Consider the following 22,776-nt stretch of genomic DNA (forward strand, 5'->3'; position numbering starts at 1 on the left):
GCGTGGGTTGCATGAGGAAGTAGGCTATAAAGAGTTGAAGAAAGTGAATGAAGTGAGGGGAATGGGCATGTTTTGAGGAGGGATGAAGATGCGTAGGTGTTGGGACTGGGTGGTCGACCCCAAGAAAATGGATAAGGCAAGTTAAGGAAGAAAGAAGCAAGGTCGGTTTGACCAGGGTGGACGCTTTGAGCTGGTCGACATGGAGGTGATTCGGGCACGTCGATAACGAGGACTACGCGATTCTTGTCTTTTAATTTAGGCTACCGGTACTGAAAAAACGCTAATGAATATGTTGGACTCTATATAGCCATCGTTAAAACATTCATAGGGCACTGAGAGACAAAATACTGCTATCTAATATTTAATTCAATATTGTGCCAATGCCAAATGTACTGCACTACGAACGATGTACTGCTCAATCAAGGAAACTATTGTAAGTTTGGCACAACAAATTAACGTTTAGTTAAATGAATAGGCACTGAACATTTTTTATGCGAAATAATGTAAAAACAAGTGAAAGAATCCTTTTGGAAACTTTTTTTTCATTTCAATAACTACATAGTTGGCTATCATGCCATCCATGTAAGCTAATACATACAAAGCAGCCATTGAAAAATCTCGATTCGCAATGCAAAACGAAAAAAACACATTGAAATAGATCGATTGCAACAGCAGTAACAAATGAAGGCTTTACTTTACGCGTAGGTTGGTGGCGCATAAAAGGCCGGATTATGGAGCATCAAAAACCGAGACGTCAACAGGATCGGACGTTTCTTTGACTGGTAAATCCGGCACTGTGTACAACTGAATATTGAAAAGCTTGATGTTGTCGTCAGAATAGGCTACGGGTTACTAAAAACTGCATCGCATCATTTCATCATTGCACCGTCACTCAACTACAGTAATTCTTCCTGTTACACAAGTGCTGAACAAAAGTGGTAACAAGAAATGGAATAAAAACATTACAACGTTTGAGAAACTCCACATTCCACAAAATACATTCCGCTTACATTGCTAAATGGAAATACGATGTAATCACATTTGTTGTCAGTGCAAGAAGTTAGTTTTGGCAAATTCACTTGTTAAATAAAGGTCGACGAAGCAAATGTTGACACATTTGTAAATGTACAAAAGGCACAATCAGAAACAAGCATGATTTAATTGTAGTACAATAAAAGTAACTGTAAAAGCATTGTAAGTGCCAGAAAAGGAATGGGTGTCCACTGTCCAATGCATAAGGCATAAGCTGATAGCTTGTAACAACGCACACTAGCTTGCTTGAACAAAATTATGGCAGAAGTCCTCGGATTATGAAGGCAGTAAAATTCAAAATAAACAAAACAACAGAAGTACAATAAAGTTATAATTAGTACGGGGGTTGTTGACACAAAAAGCAAGCACAGTCTTAATTAAATAAACCCAGCCAGCAAAAGTTGCTATTTTTACATCGTTTCAACAAGTCCAAACGATAAAAAATAGCGACTTGCGGGCTGAAATAATTACATTGCGATTTATAACAGTACGCATCGAAAAATTTGTATGACGCTCAAAGTGGACTTCTTGATATTGTCTCGCTACACTGACCCTGCAGCGACACCCCACACGCCACATTATTCCATGTCAATTTCGCGTTTTGGCGAAAAAGTGCCATGGCTTGGTGCCGGAGAGAAACGTGAACCTGAAAATTAAAAACATAACCAGTTAGTAAAATTCTTCCGTTTTGTATTGATTCAACGTTTGTGCATGCAAATGTAACAGCACAAACATGTTCAAAAATCAACAAACCATATTTCAGATCAAGGCGATATGACCGAAGAAAAATTGGTATGCCAACCTGTATATTTCGTATATTTTTTTCAACATAAATCAAACCAGGAACCACGGTCACAATGTTATGCTATGCTTATTCATCCATAAGCATTGAATTTATCACAGGGTCATGGAGTAGGATCAAATGCACTAAACAAGGACAGTCAAGATTTTTTGACACCAACAACTTCATTCCAATCCTTTCACAACAAAAAGTAGAGTCGAACTCTTATCCGGCCCTTTTCACATTAATTCAACGTCTGCAAACGTTGAATCAATGTAAAAAAGGGCCGAATTTGCTGCCTGGATATAGTGATATACTCACTGGGTGGAGGAGAAAATCCTCCCGTGGATGATAGAGCTGTCATCTGGATTTGTGGAGAATGGAAAGATGATCCGGGAGAAAGAGGAGTGCCTGGAGACCTGTCAATCAAGTTGCTTTCCGATCTGTCATTGTTGGACACCACGTGATCATGCAGCTCCTTCGGCCAGTAATCGCTGCGCGGGTCCGGTACTTTGACTGGTAATAAAACAATGACTGAAATGATCATCTCCACAACGCAAAATTTGCATTGTTATTAAATGGTGACAATTGAAAACCAATTGAAGACAGTTTAGACAGAGAGTGTTTTCTTTCCCAGCCAGCAAACCACACCTTTTTACATCAATTTTAGTAGTTAGTGGCCGACCAGGAGGGAGGCAATCCCTCTTTAAAATACATAAAAATTACTACATTCACGGTGTATTTGCAAAGTCGGATTCATGCAGAGTTGTAGACCTATACTTCATTGTGTTTTGTTGATAGTACTCTCTCTCCCTTAAGGCTACTTGTTGGATCCGCCCCTGGACACAAACTTGTCTGCTTCAACTAAAACGTGCAGTCTGTAGATGTTGAAACAATGTGAAAAAAGCTGATTTGCAGGATTGATTGTTGACATGAAAACATTTTTAAAATAATGGTTTGGTTACTTTTCTTGTAAAACTGGCCGAAAGCGGTGTCTTTCGGGAGGTCCGGATAAAGATACAGAAGAAAATTGATGTCTTTCACTATGTCTGGTAAACTCCGTGCCTTAAACTTGGCAATAGTGTCTGGTTCCAGATGACCGACTTCGTTTGCGCCTGCACAAAAAACATTGTACAAATTGAATGTCACAAAATGTGCTCGCGAGATTATTTTTATGAGAGGTGAATACTTTAGTCTAGATGAGGTCGAGGTATTTCAATCTTTTATTTATCAACATAGCAGATAGTCTTAAACCGATCATTGTTGCAAAGCAAGACATATGCAGCACGCGCGTGTTATGCTTCAGATGAGATATTTATTGCGTGCCAGCTGGCAAAGTTGGTCCTTTTTACATTGCAATAAAGAGTCCTTTTTACATTATTCCTAACTGGTTGAAGTTTTCGAACCTGAGAACTTGCTCAACGTGAAGCAGGATATCGACACGGCGCCCAACGTAGAATCACTGAAGCGGAACAAAAAAGTCCCGAGCGGACGTTGCATCAAGATCCTCTGGCAGTCTGCTTTGCTGATGAATCCTTTAATGCGCCTGGTAGAAGACAGGTAATTTTATGGTGGAAAATAGGCAATTTTATGAATATTAGAAACTTTTTTAAAACCAACATTGCCTTGAAGAACAAACATTTTACCCCGCATTCCAATGGATCTTGACGTACGGACTTGAAACAAGTTCCATTAATTTGAAGAGCCAAGTCCAGAACGTGAAGGTCTGCCCGGGAAGGCTGTCACGGTTGAATTGGCGCCAGTTCACCGTGACATTACGATCATCCCTTCCTGTGACATGAATCAAGAATTTGACAATAGAACGTCTAATCAAGCAAACTTTAAAGGTAGGTTGGTGTAGCTGGGGGAGGAGGAAAATTATCAGACGAATTAATCTACACCATTGGCAAATATTTAGGTTCATTGGGTAAGATTCCTAAAAAATCCAAAACATCAAAAATGCAATGCAAAAAAGTTTATCTATAACAATAATATCCACTTTCGCCTATTTCTAATAACAGTTATGCAGAACAATAATGATGATAACTGAAATATTTTTCTGACGTTGCACTGCGGTATAGCGAGAGCTTCTTTCCATACACACCGAATTTTATCGTTAAATTTAGGCAGCTTAAATATCATAACTCCAAAATATATTCTGTACAGTAAGTGGTTGCGAAAAAATAGAAGTTACAACTTATGCAAGAAAACAATTGCATGTCCAAAAAAAATTAAATGAATTATGCTTTTCTACACATTTCAAATTTTTGCTTTGTTTTTCTACACTGTCACATTGCGATCATGCCAGCGATTTATAAGACAATATGATCACCCCACAACTTCATCGTAAGATATCGCTTTGCATCTTCGTCTAATCCGCGTCCTTCTTCTTGTATTCCTCCTCCGCCGCCGCTTCCCTGGCATGTCTTCTTCCAAATGCAATCTAATTCATCCAGCATCACACTCCACAGGACAGAATCGGGCACTTCGAAAGGACGTCTCCGAAGCTGAAAACGCATATTTTGTGAAGCATCGAGTCTTGCGTCGCCGTAACGCATCGAATCTTATGACGCATCGAGCCTTACGTCAAGACTCGATGTAAAGCATCGAGTCATCGAGTCTTGCGTCGCAGATATCTACACATAGCAAGAACTTACGTTGTCAGCAAAGGCGTTGTCCCAGAATATGGTGGCCTGGGCGTCTGGTTCTTGCTTTCCGTGTGAGATGACGACAACCGGCAGTGACATGGTCTGAAAACAACAAAATGACTTTCACCTTTTGAACTTAATTAGTTCACATAAACTCGACTAACTGCATTGATACATTTTTGCAGCCGCGCCAATATGCACCTTGTCGCTCAAACTCATGTATTTTCTAAATCAAGACCTGTATACACAGGCCATGTCAAAGTGCCAGCTTCAAATTTGGCTGGAGGCTGATCTGCTACGCCAGATAACAGTCAGAAGGGATAATATAAGTTGATAATATGAGTAGTAGCTGATAATAATTATAGGCTGTGTGTATGTTTTGTGTGTGTTAGGCTGCTTTTGTGCTATTTTTGTCATACAAAAAGAGGCTCCATTCTGGCACTTGTGTTGAAAATCTGAAGAACATCTGGCAACACTGGTAAAACGTTTGTCATTTTTCAAAGTAAAAGTAGAACTTTTGTAGTGATTGGAGATTCAGTGATCACACTTTGGAAATTTGGATTCTCAAAACTGTCATTTCAATAAGATATAAAGTACATTTAGCTTAAAGTTCAAAATTAAAATTACACCGGCCTCTAGTCATTACTATAGATTGGCACGTTGGCAAGGATGTGTTTATGCGTATGTTTGAAACGCTATCAGCGCATTACTGAGGCGCAGCCAAACGTAGTTTTACACTAAATCTGTAGCTGGTACTTTCCTTCACGTCTCTGACCGCAAACGTCCATGACGAAGACTAAAACAGCAATCCAGATAGCAAATCAGGCGTTTTTTGCATTGATTCAATGTCTGTAGACGTTGAATCAATGCAAAAAAACGACTGGTCTGCCGTCTGGAGCATTAAGAAAATGTGGTCCACGAACCTGAGCTACAACATTGCATTCAGTGTTGGAAGGAAATCGTAAGGAGAGATTTGATCTGAAGATCATGCAGAACTTTTCTTCGGCCACACAGTCCGCGCGTCCTCTGTCTCCTCTTTGCCGCATCCGCAGACTCTGTATGCAAAGAGCTCAGCTAAGAAAATCTTTCCTGTTCACATTACAACGCCTGCAGACGTTGACTCGTGTTAAAGTGGAAGAACAATGTAAATTGGGAGAGCGAGGGTTTGACATTGACAACATGAAAAAGGTAAATGATTTGCTCATGTAAAATAAACTCAAAAAACTCTTTACGATTGTCAAAGATGATATAGTTGAATGACTATATCATCGTACTGACCTAAAGATGATATATTTTAGCATATCTAAAATGTAGTTCTGGCAACAAATTGATATGCTGCACAGTATGTGGAGTTGTGGACTAGTGGGATTTCGGGACCAACCTAAAAATCCCAGGATCAGGATTTTTTTTCTACAATCCCGCGATTTTTTGAGATTAGGTAAATTGCTAACAGTACTCGTACATACCAAATCCACAACACAGCAGGCCTATGATGCCGTTGTAACTTATAACCCAACAGTACGTAAATTGTATCCAAATCCTATTGCATAGGCGTTGCGTTATAAATACATTCTGGCAAATGTCGGGATTTTGATCAAATTAATCCCGGGGTCAGAATTAAAAAAAAAAAAGTTTAAAATTCGGGTACATTGTGAAGAAAGGGGCGTTCTTCCCGGCTATCAGCACAAGGCTGAGCACTCACTAGTACAGCGAGCAACTGCGATTCGCCAACCATAACGGTGTAGCTTCCACGCTAGCCTTTCAGACTTTCCAATCAACAATATGTTTCTCGGCAGCCGATTTGTAGCAAGAATTGACAGCGACAGACACGTGTTTCGCCCATGAGGCTGGGGTACATTGTTAATTGTGCAGAGCGCACCCTAAATACAATTCGTGCACTATAATGTTAGTTTCAAAAATTGCGAACATTCTTGTTGCAATATTCGTTCTTCAATAATTATTGGTTGTTACATCATTATATGTGTCCAGCATTGCAGCCTAAACGAGGGGTAAAATTTCCAGCCACTGTCTCGGTTCAGCAAAAATACGGATTATAGCAGATGCTTGAAACACACAGTAGCAAAATTTAAGTAGCCATGCTCACCATGTTTCTCATGTGAACCAGCAACTGCTTGGTCTGATCAACAAAATCAGCTTTGGCAGAGTTGTTGAGAATCTCACCGGAAGGTTGTCTGTTGAGTAGGTGCAATGCAACACGATGAAATTTCAACTAGTAAGATTGCTTTTTTACATTGGTACAACGTCTACAGACGTTGAACGCAAAAAAGACCGTTTTGTTGCCAGCTGGAATACATTTCAACTGACTTACATTTCAACATTGTGTCCTCCTTCCAATATGGCGGAAGCAGACTCGGTGTTAATGAGCCAAACCTTTGTGTCGAAGCGAAACTGTAAGAAAATGGTAAAAGACGCTTAGATTCACGCGTATTTGACGTGTTTTGACAGTACTGGCGAAATCGTAAAACTTGAAATGTTCATTTACCTGATGGCTGCTCAGTCTGTTGCCAAGCAAGTGACGAAGTTGACAAACAAACTTTTTGTCTTTCATCAGAACCTGAGGCGGCTGCTTTTCAACAACCAGTGAGCTGGAAATATTGAAAACGTAAGACATCCGTTTTTTACATAAAATCAACGTCTGCAAACGTTGAATCAGTGCAAAAAAGGCTGAGTTGCAGACTGAAAGGTATTTTTTTGCAAAAGCTTTTCTACAATGATCCAATTTTTGCAGATGTTGAAAAAGTAAACTTCGGTTACAGAATAGACAAGCAAAATATGACAAGGTTACAGAATACTTGATTGTGTTGAAACTGTTTGCAGCAGTGAGAGCAACATAGAATTATCGTTGAAAGCATAGCGACCTGCATACACAGACCTTGCCAACGTGCAAACTGCAAACCTACAATCATGACTGAAGGCAGATATAATTTCGACTTTGAACTCTAGACTAAATATGTGCATTACATCTTCTATGATCCAATTGTGAAAGTGTGATCACTGAATTTAGAAGCCTGACCCCAAATGTCGCTATGGTTGAAGAGCATTACATAACAAAACAACTTTGCGGTCAGACCTGTAAGATGAAAATCAACAATAGGAAGATATATTGGATTGATAAACAGACCAGAGAAAAAATTTCGCTCGTTCTAAATAAAAGGTTTACTTTTCAACAAGGTCCTTCACTGTTGCTTCGTAATGTTGCTGCAATCCATTGAGATTCTGCTGTTCCGCTGGCGAGTCAACGTCAATGTAACGCAGCTTGACGATCTGTTCCAAACTTGTGTTAAGAAGTTGCGCGATTGGCTTGCAGCTGAAGACACAAACGGATCGAGTTGATTAGGAACCGGAAAATAAATTCAGCACACATCCAGAAACAAATCAGGCGTTTTTTACATTGATTCAACGTCTGCAGACGTTGAATCAATGTAAAAAAACGCCTGATTTTTTTGTTTGGGCAGGAGCTAAGTAAACAACTGATAACTATTTAACCAAAGATATCGGGGTACTGGTCAAAACATTTCTTCTAAATGCAACCGAGGAAAATGTGTTCCGATGCTAGAGAAGAACCAAGTTTAGATGCGAAATGCTAAATTTTTTTATTGTGCTTAACTGGAACTACCGCGCTAATCAGAGTAGGGTGGGGAGTACCTTTCTACCAGGCGCCTTATCTTCAGTAACTGAAACGCTTAACTACTTTATTTCATAGACAAATATAACCTAACAACCAAAGGGCATTAACATAATAACATAATAAACTAAAAATTACAAACATTTTCGGCCGTACTCATGTTAGCCCTTATCAAGTAACCAACTGACTGATGTTCTTCATAACTAAAATTACAGAACTGATCTACATCTACATACACAACAATTTTATTTCAATTTTGGTAGAAGTAAACAAGTTTTTTTAACATCTATCGTAGCCGGGTTTCAAACCCGATTCTTCTGGTTAGAGGTCAAGAGTCTAACCCTCTCGGCCACCCCGCAATTATAAAACAAAGAGGTGACGAGCATGCTTACCAGTCTTCAAGCTGATCAATATCGCAATAATCAGATACGTTTTTTCCATTGTTGAAACAGGCCTGTCCTCGCTGCCACACAGCGATCTCCTGCTTCACGTTCATCACCAGAGCAGGAAGCTGGCCGGAAAATCTCTCTTGGTGATATTGAGCGATCAAACACTGAAACAGAAAACCGTAAACCAACGTTAAAACTGTGTAGTTTAACGTTGCATTTAATTGTTTTACTTTGAAAACAGTATTCTGTAAACGTGTCTTCCACAAGGTTCAAGTCAAGGAGAAAAGTGATAAATGTCGATATCGAGACCTTGCCAATATGACACAACAAAAGCAACTCCACAAGGCATGGTGGTAAAATGAATAGCATGAGAAACATTTAGGTGTTACTTTCCAGACAGCAAACCAGTCGTTTTTTAAATGTAAAAATCGACCGATTTGCTGTTTGAGATTTGACAACCAAAAAATAATTCTAAGATTTTCACAAAAAATACAAAAACATGTACATGTAGTTTCTACACGATCTTACGAGCGAAAACAACCAGTACAAAATGTTTCATCCACCTGTTTGTTCTGGATCAAGGATTCGTGGAGTTTAAGAAGAGGCCTCCAAGCGTTCTGGTCCTTGCGGTTCGCAAAGTTCTGTGGGTTTGCAAGAGCTCGCACTGGAAGCAATGAGTTTTTTTTTTTTGAAATTGGGCAAACCAGTAGCAATGTTGATTACAAAAAGAACAACGTGTTTTATAATAGAATAGTGGTTTTTGATTCCATTTCATCTTCATAGACATTTTGCAGTCCCAGCCTAGTCTAAAATAGTTGGGGTCTAATTGAATATAGATCTTTCAACATATCGTAGAAAAGTAAGTTTCACTTATTATTTGTCATCAAAGTGACATTAAATATCGTTCTTGAGAGTATGATTAAGTAAATCGTTCAAACTAACATAAAACATGCGAAGCGAATAGTGGTGGTAAAAAGGTAAAGGCGAGTCCCATACATGAATCCAAGCATCGGGGGGAAGAGAAGATAAGGTTCTCATTATACTAAGCCTTCGGCACTAACGAGAGTAGGGTGGCCAATTCCTTTCTCTCGGCCGCCTTTCTTTCAACAACTACGAACTACCAACTTTCTTTTTGTAACATCAGCTATGAAACAGAAAGATCACACGAAGACGCCACTCGATTGAAAGAAAATAGACCAAGAAAATCGAACAGCGGTCGTTACCATTTCCTTGCGTGCAAAGTTGTAACTGTTGGTACTCCGACGTCATTTTATCCAAACGAACTGTGACTTCCCTGCTGTGCATCTCAAGCTCACTGATTTGCTGAAAAGCAATAGATACGTCATTACAATCGTTTAAGTGCAAGGTTGCAAATGAACATACAAAGCCAGCCAAACCCCAGCCAGCCAATCAGCCTTTTTATAATGATTATTTTTTACATTTTTACATTGTTCAAAGCAGATTAAACGCATGCAGACGTTAAATCAATGTAAAAAGGCTGATTTGTAGCCTGAGAAAGCAGGGTTGAGAAAAACCCGGGTTTTTTTTTTAAAAAAGCCCAACCCGCATGGTGTTTTTTAAAAAAACTCGGGTTTTTTTGGGTTTTATTTAAAAAAGATGCAAAAAAGGTAGAGTCATGCTTATTTCACCTCAAATACTACTTTTTACCAATGAAGTGCCTCTCACTCACAGTACATGCTGGCATAATTCTATAAAGTAATGCACTAGGGCTGTTTAACTATGAGGCCTTCTTGCAGAAATGAGTTTTAGTGTAGTACAAAGTGGCATTACTTGATTTTTGTGTACAGAAATATCCACTGTGTTTTCAATTTATCCTTGAAAATTTCCTTCACAATCACATCCTTAAGTCCTAATTTGAAGTTTGTTTTAAGTACCTTGTAGTACTTTGGTTCATTTTTTTAATTTTCTGATAAAAATTGAACAAATATGATGCTCTCGGTTTTTTTTTTGTTTTTTTTTTAAAAAACCCACCCGGGTTTTTTTGGGTCGGGTAAAATACCGACAACCCTGTGAGAAAGTGACAAACAAAAACCCCGAGACAAGTTTTAACAGTTCGATGCAGAGCGAAATAAATCTGAAATTAACGTTTCGACGAAGCCGTTAACTGCTTTCCGTAACATTTTTCAAACAGTTTTGGCTAAGTGCTATGAACACAAAACTTCAACACAATATATATGCATATAGTTGCTTACATTCATAATCAGTTGTATTCTTTCTAGTTGAGACTCTCCTGTGGCTCCTTGTACCGAGGACCTTCCGTCTGATAGAAACCCTCCCTGGTTAATGGTGCTTGTCGCATGCTAAGTGAAAACAGCAGGAATGACGACCATCCATTGTGAACATAAATAACTCACCTGGCCAAATCCATTTTTTACATTAATTCAACGTGAGCAAACAGTGACTTAACGTAAAAAGACGGATAGTGATAGTTGGAAAAGCAATGACCACAAAGAGTTCAAAGCATGACTCTCTTTTTTGAGATCGACCTGATGCACTTGTTAGATTTGAATATAATGTGAAGCAATGAGTTCAGCCTTTTGGAAAAGGGGATTCCCAAAACGTCACGATTTTTCAGTTTCATAACTTGTTTTTCTATCCTTATCGTTATGAGAGAGAAATGTCCAGTGTCTTTGTTTTCAATTGTAAGCAAGTCCAAATTTAGCATAAAGGTTTTTCGGCTGCGTAGCCTAGTTGTGAGAACGTCTGCGCGACGTTTGAAAGAACGTGGAATCGACACCGCTTCAGAGCATGTGGCTGTGCCTCGGCAAAAGCCTCTTAATGGCAAGCCAAAATAAGGGGAGTAGCTGACTCGAAGACTTTATGTCACTTCGCTGCTGCCTGTCGTCTGTTGTGTCGGATCTATGATCGCAGTGTAGCCTACTGTATGCTATCGCAATGGGCGCAAATAAAAACATGATTATTATTATTACTATTTTTCTAATGTATTGATTTCCCGATACTGAGGAGTTAATGACAAGTTGACGTTATGCTAGCAAAACAATATTTAAGTTATTTCGTGAACCTTATTAGTCGCATCTTTAGTTTAATATAGTTTAGTTTGATGAAAAAACACCAATGTCGAAAAACAGCAAACAAATCCTTGTACAAGCAATGAACTGTGTAAGGCCAGCGACAGAAGTTGTGACTGTAAAAAATTATTACCATTTACCAACATTAGCAGACAAAAATCTTACATTTGCAGCAAATTCTAATATGGAACGTTCTTTCTTGAGCATCTTCATCACTAGCTGGACCAACTCCATAGGCTGATCAGAATAGCGTTCCTGAGCATAACAAGAATAATAATGTTTGTTTTTATATAAGGTTGTATCCAACGCAGATATCCGTTGCCCTCGGTGATTTTACAAAGCAGGCATGTCAGCGCAGTCATGCAAATGAACAGATAAGAGCATTATTATTATTATCCTGTATCCATTCCTTTCCTGGGTGCCAAGCAGGTAAGATTCAGCACCACTTTTAAAAAGTCTTTGGTATGAGCAAAATATATTAGGAGTAGGAGATACAATGTAGAAAAACGTCCAGTGGCCAATGTTTTATCACAGCCACAAAAAAACTGAAGTTGTACTGTATCACACTGGTTTGTACCGGTTTATGCTCTATCGTAAAGTCAAAGGCGAGCCATACAGCGAACAGCGCAGAAATAAAGGCCACATTGTCACAAAACAAGATTTTTAACCACACAAATTAAACCAATAAGTCTGGGAATGTGTTTGCTGCTCCAATAGAAAGTAATTAAGATGAACTTCTAAGAACACACAAAGTGTAAGGAACCCGAGTATAAAAGTAAATCAATAAAATAAACTGTAAAGGATTGTGCGACAAACATCTGGGTTCTAAGAACTTGTGACAATGTTTGGTTCCTGGGAACTCTGTTGTTTGCTCAGTGATGTGATAATTGCGAAAGAGTAACTGCATTAGAACTGTGCCAACTACGAATTAGCAACCTTTTGAGACTGGGATACACTTCACATCTGGGATTGAAGTACATGGCATAAGAATCACAAGAAAGGATTGATTAACGTTTAACATTCAATATTGAATAACTTTGTTAAAAAAATAGTTATATAACAGGAGTTTATAAATCAGCATTGATTTGTGCTGTTTTCTTATACTGCAACGGATATCTTTTGAAAAACTTTTGTAATTAACTTTTGTCACTTCTAATGAGCGCATGAGGTCGTTATTGTATCTGACTTATTTGTCATCATTCATACCTATAATTCCAGTCATTTTAGTTGTTTTTATAGTGTGAAAGTTAAGCGAAGAATTATTAACAAGTTAGAATTTAGCACTAATACATGTGACAATTTTATTCTAAGACGGTTTTATGTTTCCAAATCGATATTCAAAACTTTTACACCCGTAAAACGTTTAAGAAAGGCCCATGAAAACTGAAAGCATACCGGTATAGATCAGGCATAGCACATCGTTTGGAGCGTTGGAAACGTTTACGGAAGTGAATATATTAGCATATACACATGCAGTTTAACATTTGTACAATTATACATGACACAGCAACCACGAAAAAATTTCCGAAGCACGAATAATATGCAAACGAAGTGTCTGAGGAATCTGTATTAAGAAGTGGAGATTGTTTGCACATTGTGAACGCGTGTTGTTTGTACTGAAGAAACGATGCTAAAAAGTGCTGCTAAAAACCAAACAACATTGCTTTTTATGTTGGATGAACAAGAACATCAAACAAAACAACCCAGCCAGGAAAATCCGTTCTTTTACATTGATTCAACGTCTGTAGATCAATATATTAATTCATCAATCTAAAAAAACGGATTTTGCTAGCTGGGAAAGTAATGTAGTTATGGTACCTGTAGTTCTCTCTGCCACTGCTGGAGTCGAGAACCCAACTCAAATGTCATGTTATTGTTTGGATCAGATAAAAACACATTAATCTCTTCTTGCAGGTTAAACACAATCGCCTTGGCCCGGTTCATGTTGTCATCCCCCACTTGGTAATTGATTGGATCAATGAGGTCCCTATGAAAGTGATCAATACCTTCATCATCATCTAAAACTGTTCCGATCCCCACAATAGCAGGGTGGGTGACCTTGTCACTTCAAAAATGTATAAAATAATGGCAAATAGGAAAAACATAAAAAAAAGAACAAAGATTACTACAAAACAATGTCCCATTAATGTTGTCAGCCTCAGCCCTCGAAATTAGCTTCCATCTACGACAGCAAAAACATTGCCGTCGCCAAATCAACAAACCTTGGATTGCGGCGGCAATTGCCGTATGCTTTAATTTTAATCAAACGAAATTTTATGCGCTTTATCGTGTGTCACACGGCGGTAGCCCAGAGCATCACGCAAGCTATTTTATGCGCTGACAATGCTCTTGTGAACTGTAAAAAGTTTGCAATCTTATAAATACTGGCTTAATAGTTACGCAAAAGCTATTCTTTCATCGAATGCTTATTGTTTACCGGTGTCGTTGCGAACGTAAATCATGGTGAAGGAAGATACAGTTGAAAAGTGGAATTTATCTGCTATTGGTTATCAAACAGAGGGAACAGAAGGAAAAGTTAGTGTGGTACTTTGCAAAATTTGTAAAGAGTTTGATGACGGAAACAAATCGGAATTAGAAAAGCTACGGGTCAAGTTAAAAAAGTAGTACAAAATTGGATAAATGGTTCTTCGGCAGTAAAGTAATGCTTCCGATCATATGGCATGGCGCGTTCATGAACGGACAGTTTTGCGTCTTCAAGTATTCCAGTGACGACGCGACAACTTCATCCTCCGATACAGCATAGGATGATTCCGATTCTGACTAGTTCTTTATCCAACAGAGTCAGACTTTGTGTTGCTCGCAGTATCCCAATTGTGCCGAAATTATGTTAGTGTAAACGTAAATCGAGACAATCTTCTCGCAGAGAGCTATTAATTTGTAACCGGTATCTGGTTGAGCAATTAACGTTATTTTATGATAATTCAACATCGCTAGATGTCGAATTAATGCAAAACAAACGTAAATTTCTTCTTGTGCATTGTTGTTACCTAGGCAGCAAAATTCATTTTTGCGTTGATTCCACGTCTGTAGACGTTGAATCATTGTAAAAATGATGGTTTTTGATGTCTGGGTACACAATATAACCCGCCGGGAAAATTAAATCGCTTTGTGCTGACTCGAACGTTGAACAAACCCAAAATTAACTTACTTTTCCCCCGTGAGTTATTTAACGTGAATTAACGCAACAGCGTGCGCATCGCGTTGCTCGCTTTATCGCTACTTTTGGTATTTACTATTATTGCATCAATGCATCACAACAAATCACAGTGCGGTCGTGATAGACTATATTTTTCGCTTCTCGTTTTACATGTTTTAATACAATTTTGTCGTTATAAACGTTCACAGCAATTGCTGAGGCAATTTCAACTTTGCCGTTTGGCATCAGCAACGTTTTTGCCAAGTAAAAATATTCTAATTTCGAAGACTGCATGAGTGTTCACAGCAAGTAAAATAGTCCGAGGTGAGGTCTTGGTGCGATGTTTCTGCTGATTAAACTCCGCTGAGAGTAAATAACACAGGAAGGAATTTTGAACAATTTTTGTCCTAATTGAGTGCTCATTTTGCGACGGCATTTTTATTGCCGTTGCAGAATGGCGATTATGACGTTTGCGGCAGCATTTACCACGGCAATTGCGTTTGCCGCCGCTAATTTCGAGGACTGCAGCCTTGTTAATAAATGTGATCAAATTTTTTTGTTTTACTGTAACTTGTAAACCTAAGCTGAAACCCATGTTCGCATGCCACCTTCTTCATTGTTATTTGTTTTGGATAATCCTGTCAAGTTCATTGGGCAAACGAATTGACGTGAAGTATGATCGGATTTTGCAAGAAACAGATTCACAAATACTGCTCTGTGACCCAAAAAAGTTTGTAAAACTTGCTGTACGTGATGTATAGACATTACTGCTCAAAACAAACAAATGCTCAAGTATTATGACAAAAAAAAAAACTATTCACAAAGTAGTTGAAATGCTAGTTACAAACAAACTAATTACGATAAGTTATGGTCGTCGAATGGTGGCTCACGAAGCTCTCTTTCCATTTTTGCTCCACACATATCGAGATTATCTCATAAATATTTAAAACCATATAGAACTTGTAGGTTCTAGGTTTTTATCCTGTCAGTGTCACAGCATAATAAAAAGGCTGCGTTTGAGATGATGGCAGCTTAAAATCTACAGAACCACATGATGAAACTTGATTGTCACAGAAGAACAAAGTTCACATAAAATATAATCACGTCTCTTACCAACATTTTCTCTCAATGGCATTACAGAATTGTGCTCGAAACTCAAGAATGGCAGTAAATTCTCGACTGTAACGATCCATCTGACTTCTCACGGCATTGTTTGTTGTTGTAGAAGATAGCTGACAAAACTGGTTCCACTGGCCAATCCAATGGCTGTCCACTATGTATCAATACATCACGATTAACAAGGTCAGTTAGCAATAAAAAACTTTTATGGGTCAGTTAGGGTGTGGCTGGTGCCCCTCAAAATTTATCCAAAACAGCTTGACCTTTTTGTGGCATTGTCTTTTGGTACAAAAAACCTTCCTGCCAATTTTTAACAAACTCAATGCAGGTTTAGCTTGCCCACTTAGCTTTTGAAAATTTCTTTCTTAACGAGAGATAGGCTATATTTCAACACAGCGTAGTGCTATTTGCTGTTTCCCGTAATTATAATTTATGATTGTTATGTCACTGATGCATTGTCTCTGAAACAGCTGTGAAGTTTTTCTAGACACAATAAATCATTGTTTTGTCACATTCAGACTACCACAATCGATAAGAATGAGGTTACTTTGAAAGTTTTTACGAATTTTACGACACAAGTTTTTTGACACAACCAGTTGCGATACAGGACATTTGACCGCAGCTTGCATTTGCCTTCAGGAAAAGCTCAACAAGCAGCTATTATGGTGCGTTTGTCGCCATCATGTTGGTGAAATTATTTTAACGTAAGTTTGGAACGATTTGAATATCTGTGCTTCTAAAGGGCCTGACATTACTGTATTGTTAGACTTCGTGATAACTTTTCTACAGTGATGGAAAACACTTCCTACAACGATTACTGTTTTTATTCTGGACCACGAAACACAAGTTACATTATAGATTTCTGTCATAGAATTTTGGATGGTGAATCTTCCATGAGAGAAGATTATGCAGAGTTGCTTCAACTGGTACAGTAATTATGTATTTGAATAAAGGCCAGTACGGTATGTATATGATCTTCGGCATCCTGGAGCCGTTGATAAATGTCGATGGATGGCCAAGTTGATTTACTCCTTGAAGCTTGTTATGCTCCACGAGCGAATAACCGAAAAGCTTCCAAAAGGGCAGTTTTTGGAGTAAATCAACATCAAAAAATCTGTCAATTTGTTGAATATATTGTGTTTGTATATGTGCCGTGGTAGTACACAGCTGCCTTTGCTGAAGATGCTCCACACAATGATCTACTGTTATTCAAAAGCATGCATAATTTTGACAGTGATACCATATCCAAATCAGCCCTCAAAGCATTTGCCAACCACACTTGGTATCTTACTGAAGAGTTGGTTCTTCTCTCACTCTTTAGCAAGAGTGTTTGCAGCAGGGAAAAATATAAAATGCTTGAAAAACTATTTTCATGCACAAGAAAGTTTCATTTTGATAAAAGATTTGAGAACGGCTTTGGCAAGCCTATATTGCCACAGTGCTACTCTGATTCTTCCTTGGCTTCATTTATTGGTCCATCATCGTGGAACTTCTTTAAAATTTTAATGATACTCAATTTTTGAAATGTCCAGTTGAAGAGTGGGAAGCATGCTCTGCTTTTGAGCAAGCATGTGAAAAAGTGAAGAGCATTATGGTTGTCAATGATAGCGCTGAAAGAAGTGTCAAGCTATCATATGACTTTCTTTCAGCAGCTAAAGATGAGGAAAAATATCAAGACGTTTTACAAGTCGTGGAAAAGGATAGAGCTAGAATACCTGATCAGCGAAGCCGAAGAAAAAACTTGCAAGCATGGTTTCTTCACTTAAACTGAAGTTGAATTTTAATGTTAATGGATTATTGAAGTTTATACTGATTGGGGCATTTTCGCAACAATATTCTAGTGCAACAAAACCGAATTGCAAATTCTGCAATCTTGGCAAAAACAACTTAAAAAAATGGGTTTGTGTGTACTGTACAGGCTGAACAATTTGCTTCAAAACAGGATATTTGTTCTTCCGATTCAGAGTAGGCCTATCCGTGTTCTTAGCTTAACCCAGTTTGTTTGTGACCAGCAGAAGGATGAATGCAAACACAATGAATTGCCTATGAAGTGATGAGGCATTTTCGATAAGAAAAGCGGCTTATAATAAAACTTTGTTATTTGTTTTTTCAACAACAACAACCATAAGTTTATGTGATATACATATAGCTTCTTAATTGTTTACTTGGGTTACCATTCTTATTTAGTTCTTTAATCCTGACTGTTCTTGAATTGTATTTGATGTGATCAGAGTTTAACAAAGTGATTAGCTATGGGGTAGTCAGAGCAACAAATACATATTTTCTATAAATTAAGGCTGATTTTGAAATATTCAGCCAGTGGCTGACATAGGTAAACGTAGTTGAAAATGGATAAAACTTTGTAAATGCATTGTGCATACCAAAAGACAATACCACGCAAAGGAAAAAGTGAAACAGGAAAGGTCGGGGCACCAGCCACACCCCAACATGCATGCATGCAGTTTCTTTACAATGAATAAAATTTGTTGTGCATAAGTCATGAAATTGTATTCTTCAGATAGCACAGCTCAAGAAATGCAACAATATCACCTTTTTACAGAAAAATAGTTCAAAATTAGAATTGCCGCCCTCTAGTGGTAATATTTTGAAAAAATATTGCTAAAATTAAATTCCTTACCCACAAAAATAGGGGGGTGCATGCAAGTTCCATAACAATATGATGAGTAGTTTTTAAGATATTTTAATTTTTCTTTTCACCACTAGGGGCAGTATTGTGCAAAAATTTAGTGACAAAACTTGAATATTTTTGGATATACTTATCCCATTTCTCCAATTTTTATTTTTAACAATTCAGAACATCATAGGGCATCTTTTAAATATACCCCCCATTATTGAAAAAATTATACACTGTACTCTAGTGGCAAAAACATAAAAAATTTCAAAAAGTGGGCCTCAAAATGGCCTCGGCGGTGGAGGTAAACGTAGTTGAAAATGGATAAAACTTTGTAAATGCATTGTGCATACCAAAAGACAATACCACGTAAAGGTCAAGGTGAAACAGGAAAGGTCGGGGCACCAGCCACATCCTAGGGTCAGTGCAGTAACCATTAAGTTGTTAAATAGGTTAACTTTGCTTAAGAAATATGACCTAGGTAAATTTTAAACAGCAGTCAACAAAAAATATTTACACTTTAGAAAACATCCTATAATAGAAAACAGTCTGGCGTCAAATGAATAAGGTACCGTATGTAGATTGTACATTGAAAAAAAACTTAGATTATAAAATTGGTTACGTACTATAAAGTTTTGTTGGTCTATCAAAAAACAATCTGTTTCAAAATCGAAATTGCTTTGCAAACCTATGTCTACTTGAATGGGCTGGTATCTTCCAGACATCTCCATGCTACCAAACATATTTTCAACTCCACCGTCCATACAAATTCCTTTCAGCAGCTCATCAATATCATTTTCATTCAATCCCTCTGTGAAGGATGGTTGAAGATCCTACACATTGGAGTTAATTAAAATTTTCATTACAACTACAAACTGGTAATGCATAAAAAAAACTTTTAATAATAATTCATAGTATTTTATACCATCTACCATCTTTAACTGTTTATAGATGACTTCCGAAAAAAAGTTTGTCTGCCCTGATAGCTCAATTGGTTAAGGGCCCCACTTTATAAACAAAAAAACTGCAAGATTAAGCAGCACTAGTTCAACTCTCATGGTGTGCTCTTGAGCAACATATTTTCAAAGACTACTCTGCTCTTCATTCAGCGACATCTAGTGAATAGAATAATTCACGGACAACAACACTTTAACAATCAAAGAACGCATTCTGTCAAAACTGGGTAGCCGCGCCTGTGTCAGTGGTTCAAAGCCTTTACAGCAGGGGTTTTTAATCATTTTTGTACCGCGGCCCCTTCAGAGCAATTAAAGTAGCCTCACAATCCCTATAAAAATATTTAACAAAAGCATATTTAACGCAAAATTGATTCACCATCACATCTAGTTATGTCTCGTTTTGCTGTCCTTTTACGATGCTATATCTAGGTAAAAAATATCAAGGGATTGTCCCTATAAATATCGAATATGTTTTTCTATTAAAGCCTTCAAAAGTGTGAAAGCTTAAACCATAGAATAATAATGTCAATGTCACGTCGAGGAATGGTTGATTGTGAAAAACACAGTTTTAATTTTTCTGGCAAAAAGCATTGAAAATGATACGCTGGATCTGAAAGCGAGTTGCGACCCTCACAGGGGTTGAAACTTATGTTGAAAAGTCGTGATTTACAAGTATGCAAAACTAACGGGATTAAGCTCTCAAAAGATTAAATTAAGCTTTTTCTCAGTGTGAGGATAAAGATTCCTACAATTAATGAAGTATAATGCATGAAAATTGCTGAGCATATACAAAATCTTATTTAATAGTTCCAGTAATGGATATCAAGCATGACACAAATGATATATCATACATCGGCAATTGATGGATAGGCCTATGGATTCATTCCAAACATGCCTGTCAGTTCTTTATATTGAGGGAGGTGGTGTACAAGTCTTGGCCTTGTTTAAAATACTATGTCATGTACATTAGAATCGACCAGAAACTACTTTGCCTTTCTTCCTTGATGTAAACATTAATGACCTGTTTTAGCCAGATGCTGCGAGTTCGCGGTGGAAATAGCGAATTGCATTATTAATATGTATTGTATATACACAGTGTGAAGTAAGTAACGATCATGCTGCTAAAAGCGAAACTCAATCTATTACTTTATCGTTGCTTTACTGTACATGTCGTACACTTCACCCTATATGCAGGGTTGCAAGTATCGGTTCCAAATCGCTATTCTCTACTTTTTCAATATCGATTACGTCCAAGTCTTTTTTTCCGCCAATATTGTTTATGGTTCTTTCTTTACTTTTTTTGACTGAATTGATATTCTTTATTCGATTGTTTTGAGACTTTTTTCAAGCTTTTAATTCTACTTAATAACATTCGACGGACAAAGATATCATAGCATATTTTGACGCTCATGCGAGAAAAACAATAATTGAACAATACTAATCAAGCGGAGTTGAAAGAATAAGCATTTTGTTTGAAGTTATGCATGATTGAGCAGAAAGGGAACACTGGTAGGCAGTATAAAATCAGATACTTGATTGGTATTTTTTTAATTGCGTTTAATATCGATTAGCCTACTTTTTATTCTCTACTTTTTTGGGAGGCTATCGAAATCCGATATTTCTCTACTTTTTTGTTTGTCTATTGATATCGATTTATCCCCTACTTTTTTCAATATCGACTTGCAACCCTGCCTATATGTCTGGGTCGATTCTAATGACTGACATATATCATGTCATAGCATTTATGGGCAAATTTGTACACCAGATCTGGTTTGAGATAACAATGGCAACTTTTCTTACCACATCTTGATATTGGCCAGTGACCATGGCAGATGTGCTTGGTGAGTCAATGCTATCCATATTTCCAGTGTTTATTTTGTCGTCTATCACAGTTAAAGAAAACAGATCTGACACATTATATTTCTTAACTGAAAAAATGTCACCGTAGTATAAAGATTTTATTTTGATTAGTGGGATTAAAAGGTCAACCAAGTTTATCAAGAACTTCTATACAGAAAAAGCTTATTTAATCAAGAATCACATGTTTAGCCTAAGATTAATCTGCAGATAAATCATGCACATATGTGTGTACAGTGTACTGTGTATGGTATAAGGTCAACATGCCAATTTGCGACCATTGACGTAACTGAGTCCACTTCACAAATATTTTGCAATTGAAAAGAATTAGACAGAAAAAAATTTAACAGTTTATTTATCAATATATAATAATGTTATCACAACTTGTGAAAGTTTTATTTTTTTATGCCAACTATGTGACTTGTTTTTTGTTTAAAAAATAGTAGTAAAATACTCTGTGTGTTGTTGTGGTCATCGCATAAGAATAAGTACCGTACTGTGTGTTGTTGTGGTCATCGCATGATTTAGCGCTGTTTTTATAGATCGTTTTATTGGACGGATCGCATGGAATTATTCTGCCAGAATGACAGTGGTGTTTGAAAGCATTTTGATATTAAAATAGCCATAACACGCGCCATTATAATTTTAATGCACACAACAGTAGGCCTACCACCATATCATTACACGCAAGAGTATAAAAATATCTTTGTAATTAAAATAAGAGCAACTGTTTAAGTTAATAAAAATACGATTTTCAGAAATCCTTGAAAAATATAGTTGCAAATGGATTATATATTGTAATAGTAATACGTATGTAATTAACAAACATATTCCATAAAAATGTATCACATAGCACTAGCAGGAATGGCCAACTTGCAGTTAGCGAGTACATGTAACTCTTTGAACATGTGTAACAACATTGCTCTATTTTTAATACCACCATGTTGGATCTTACCTCTAAACCTAACTTTTTTCAGAACTATGAGTAGTTATAGTTTATTCTAAACTACAGCAACAATGCAACATATCATACTGCCAGTCACTTTTTGTTACAATATCTTAATTGACTGTATTGGTTGAATTTTTAGCCTCGGACTAGAAAAGTTTCTTGCAGAGCTTAATCCTGGCAGTTTCGCATACTTGTAGAAGCTTTGAATCAATGACGCAAACCCGGTCACCGAGATTGAGAGAGGGAAGTTTCCGACTGTTGAAGTCTTGTTGCCAGAAAATTATTTCATCAACCAAACCAAGTTTCCGACTGTTGAAGTTTTGTTTCCAGGAAATTATTCCATCCATTACATGCCGCTAAATGGAGAGCAGTTCTTAACGTAAGTTGCTCAAGCGCACACCTCGAGAGTTGAACCAGCGCCGCTTGATCTTGAAGCTTCTTTGTTCCAGAAGTCACGCGCTAACCAACTGAGCTATCAGGCGGCTTTCCAAACAGCAATTAAATTATTTTCACAAAAACTAGTGTTCTGGTAGGTTTAAATGACACTGTAATTCTACCTG

General features: G+C 37.5%; 2 protein-coding genes across 2 annotated transcripts in view; one reads left to right on the plus strand and one right to left on the minus strand.

The window, feature by feature from the left end:
- Positions 1-22,776, plus strand: part of LOC145783507 (E3 ubiquitin-protein ligase RNF14-like) — a 311,490-nt gene that overhangs the window by 110,541 nt on the left and 178,173 nt on the right. The window lies entirely within an intron of this gene.
- On the minus strand, positions 346-21,332 carry LOC145783243 (signal transducer and activator of transcription 5A-like). Its single transcript, XM_082595056.1, has 21 exons — positions 21,211-21,332; positions 19,143-19,287; positions 15,817-15,976; positions 13,365-13,533; positions 11,712-11,801; positions 10,710-10,817; positions 9,720-9,819; positions 9,060-9,160; positions 8,500-8,660; positions 7,643-7,789; positions 6,965-7,067; positions 6,791-6,870; positions 6,566-6,653; positions 5,385-5,516; positions 4,471-4,563; positions 4,146-4,320; positions 3,460-3,604; positions 3,220-3,359; positions 2,779-2,928; positions 2,135-2,329; positions 346-1,678 (listed from the first exon to the last, which is right to left on the minus strand). Exons 1-21 carry the CDS (start codon positions 21,268-21,270, stop codon positions 1,611-1,613), a joined length of 2,610 nt encoding a protein of 869 aa, XP_082451182.1. The 5' UTR covers positions 21,271-21,332; the 3' UTR covers positions 346-1,610.

The sequence above is a fragment of the Aplidium turbinatum genome, chromosome 14 (assembly GCF_918807975.1).
Source record: "Aplidium turbinatum chromosome 14, kaAplTurb1.1, whole genome shotgun sequence".
In the NCBI taxonomy this organism is placed as follows: Eukaryota; Metazoa; Chordata; class Ascidiacea; order Aplousobranchia; family Polyclinidae; genus Aplidium; species Aplidium turbinatum.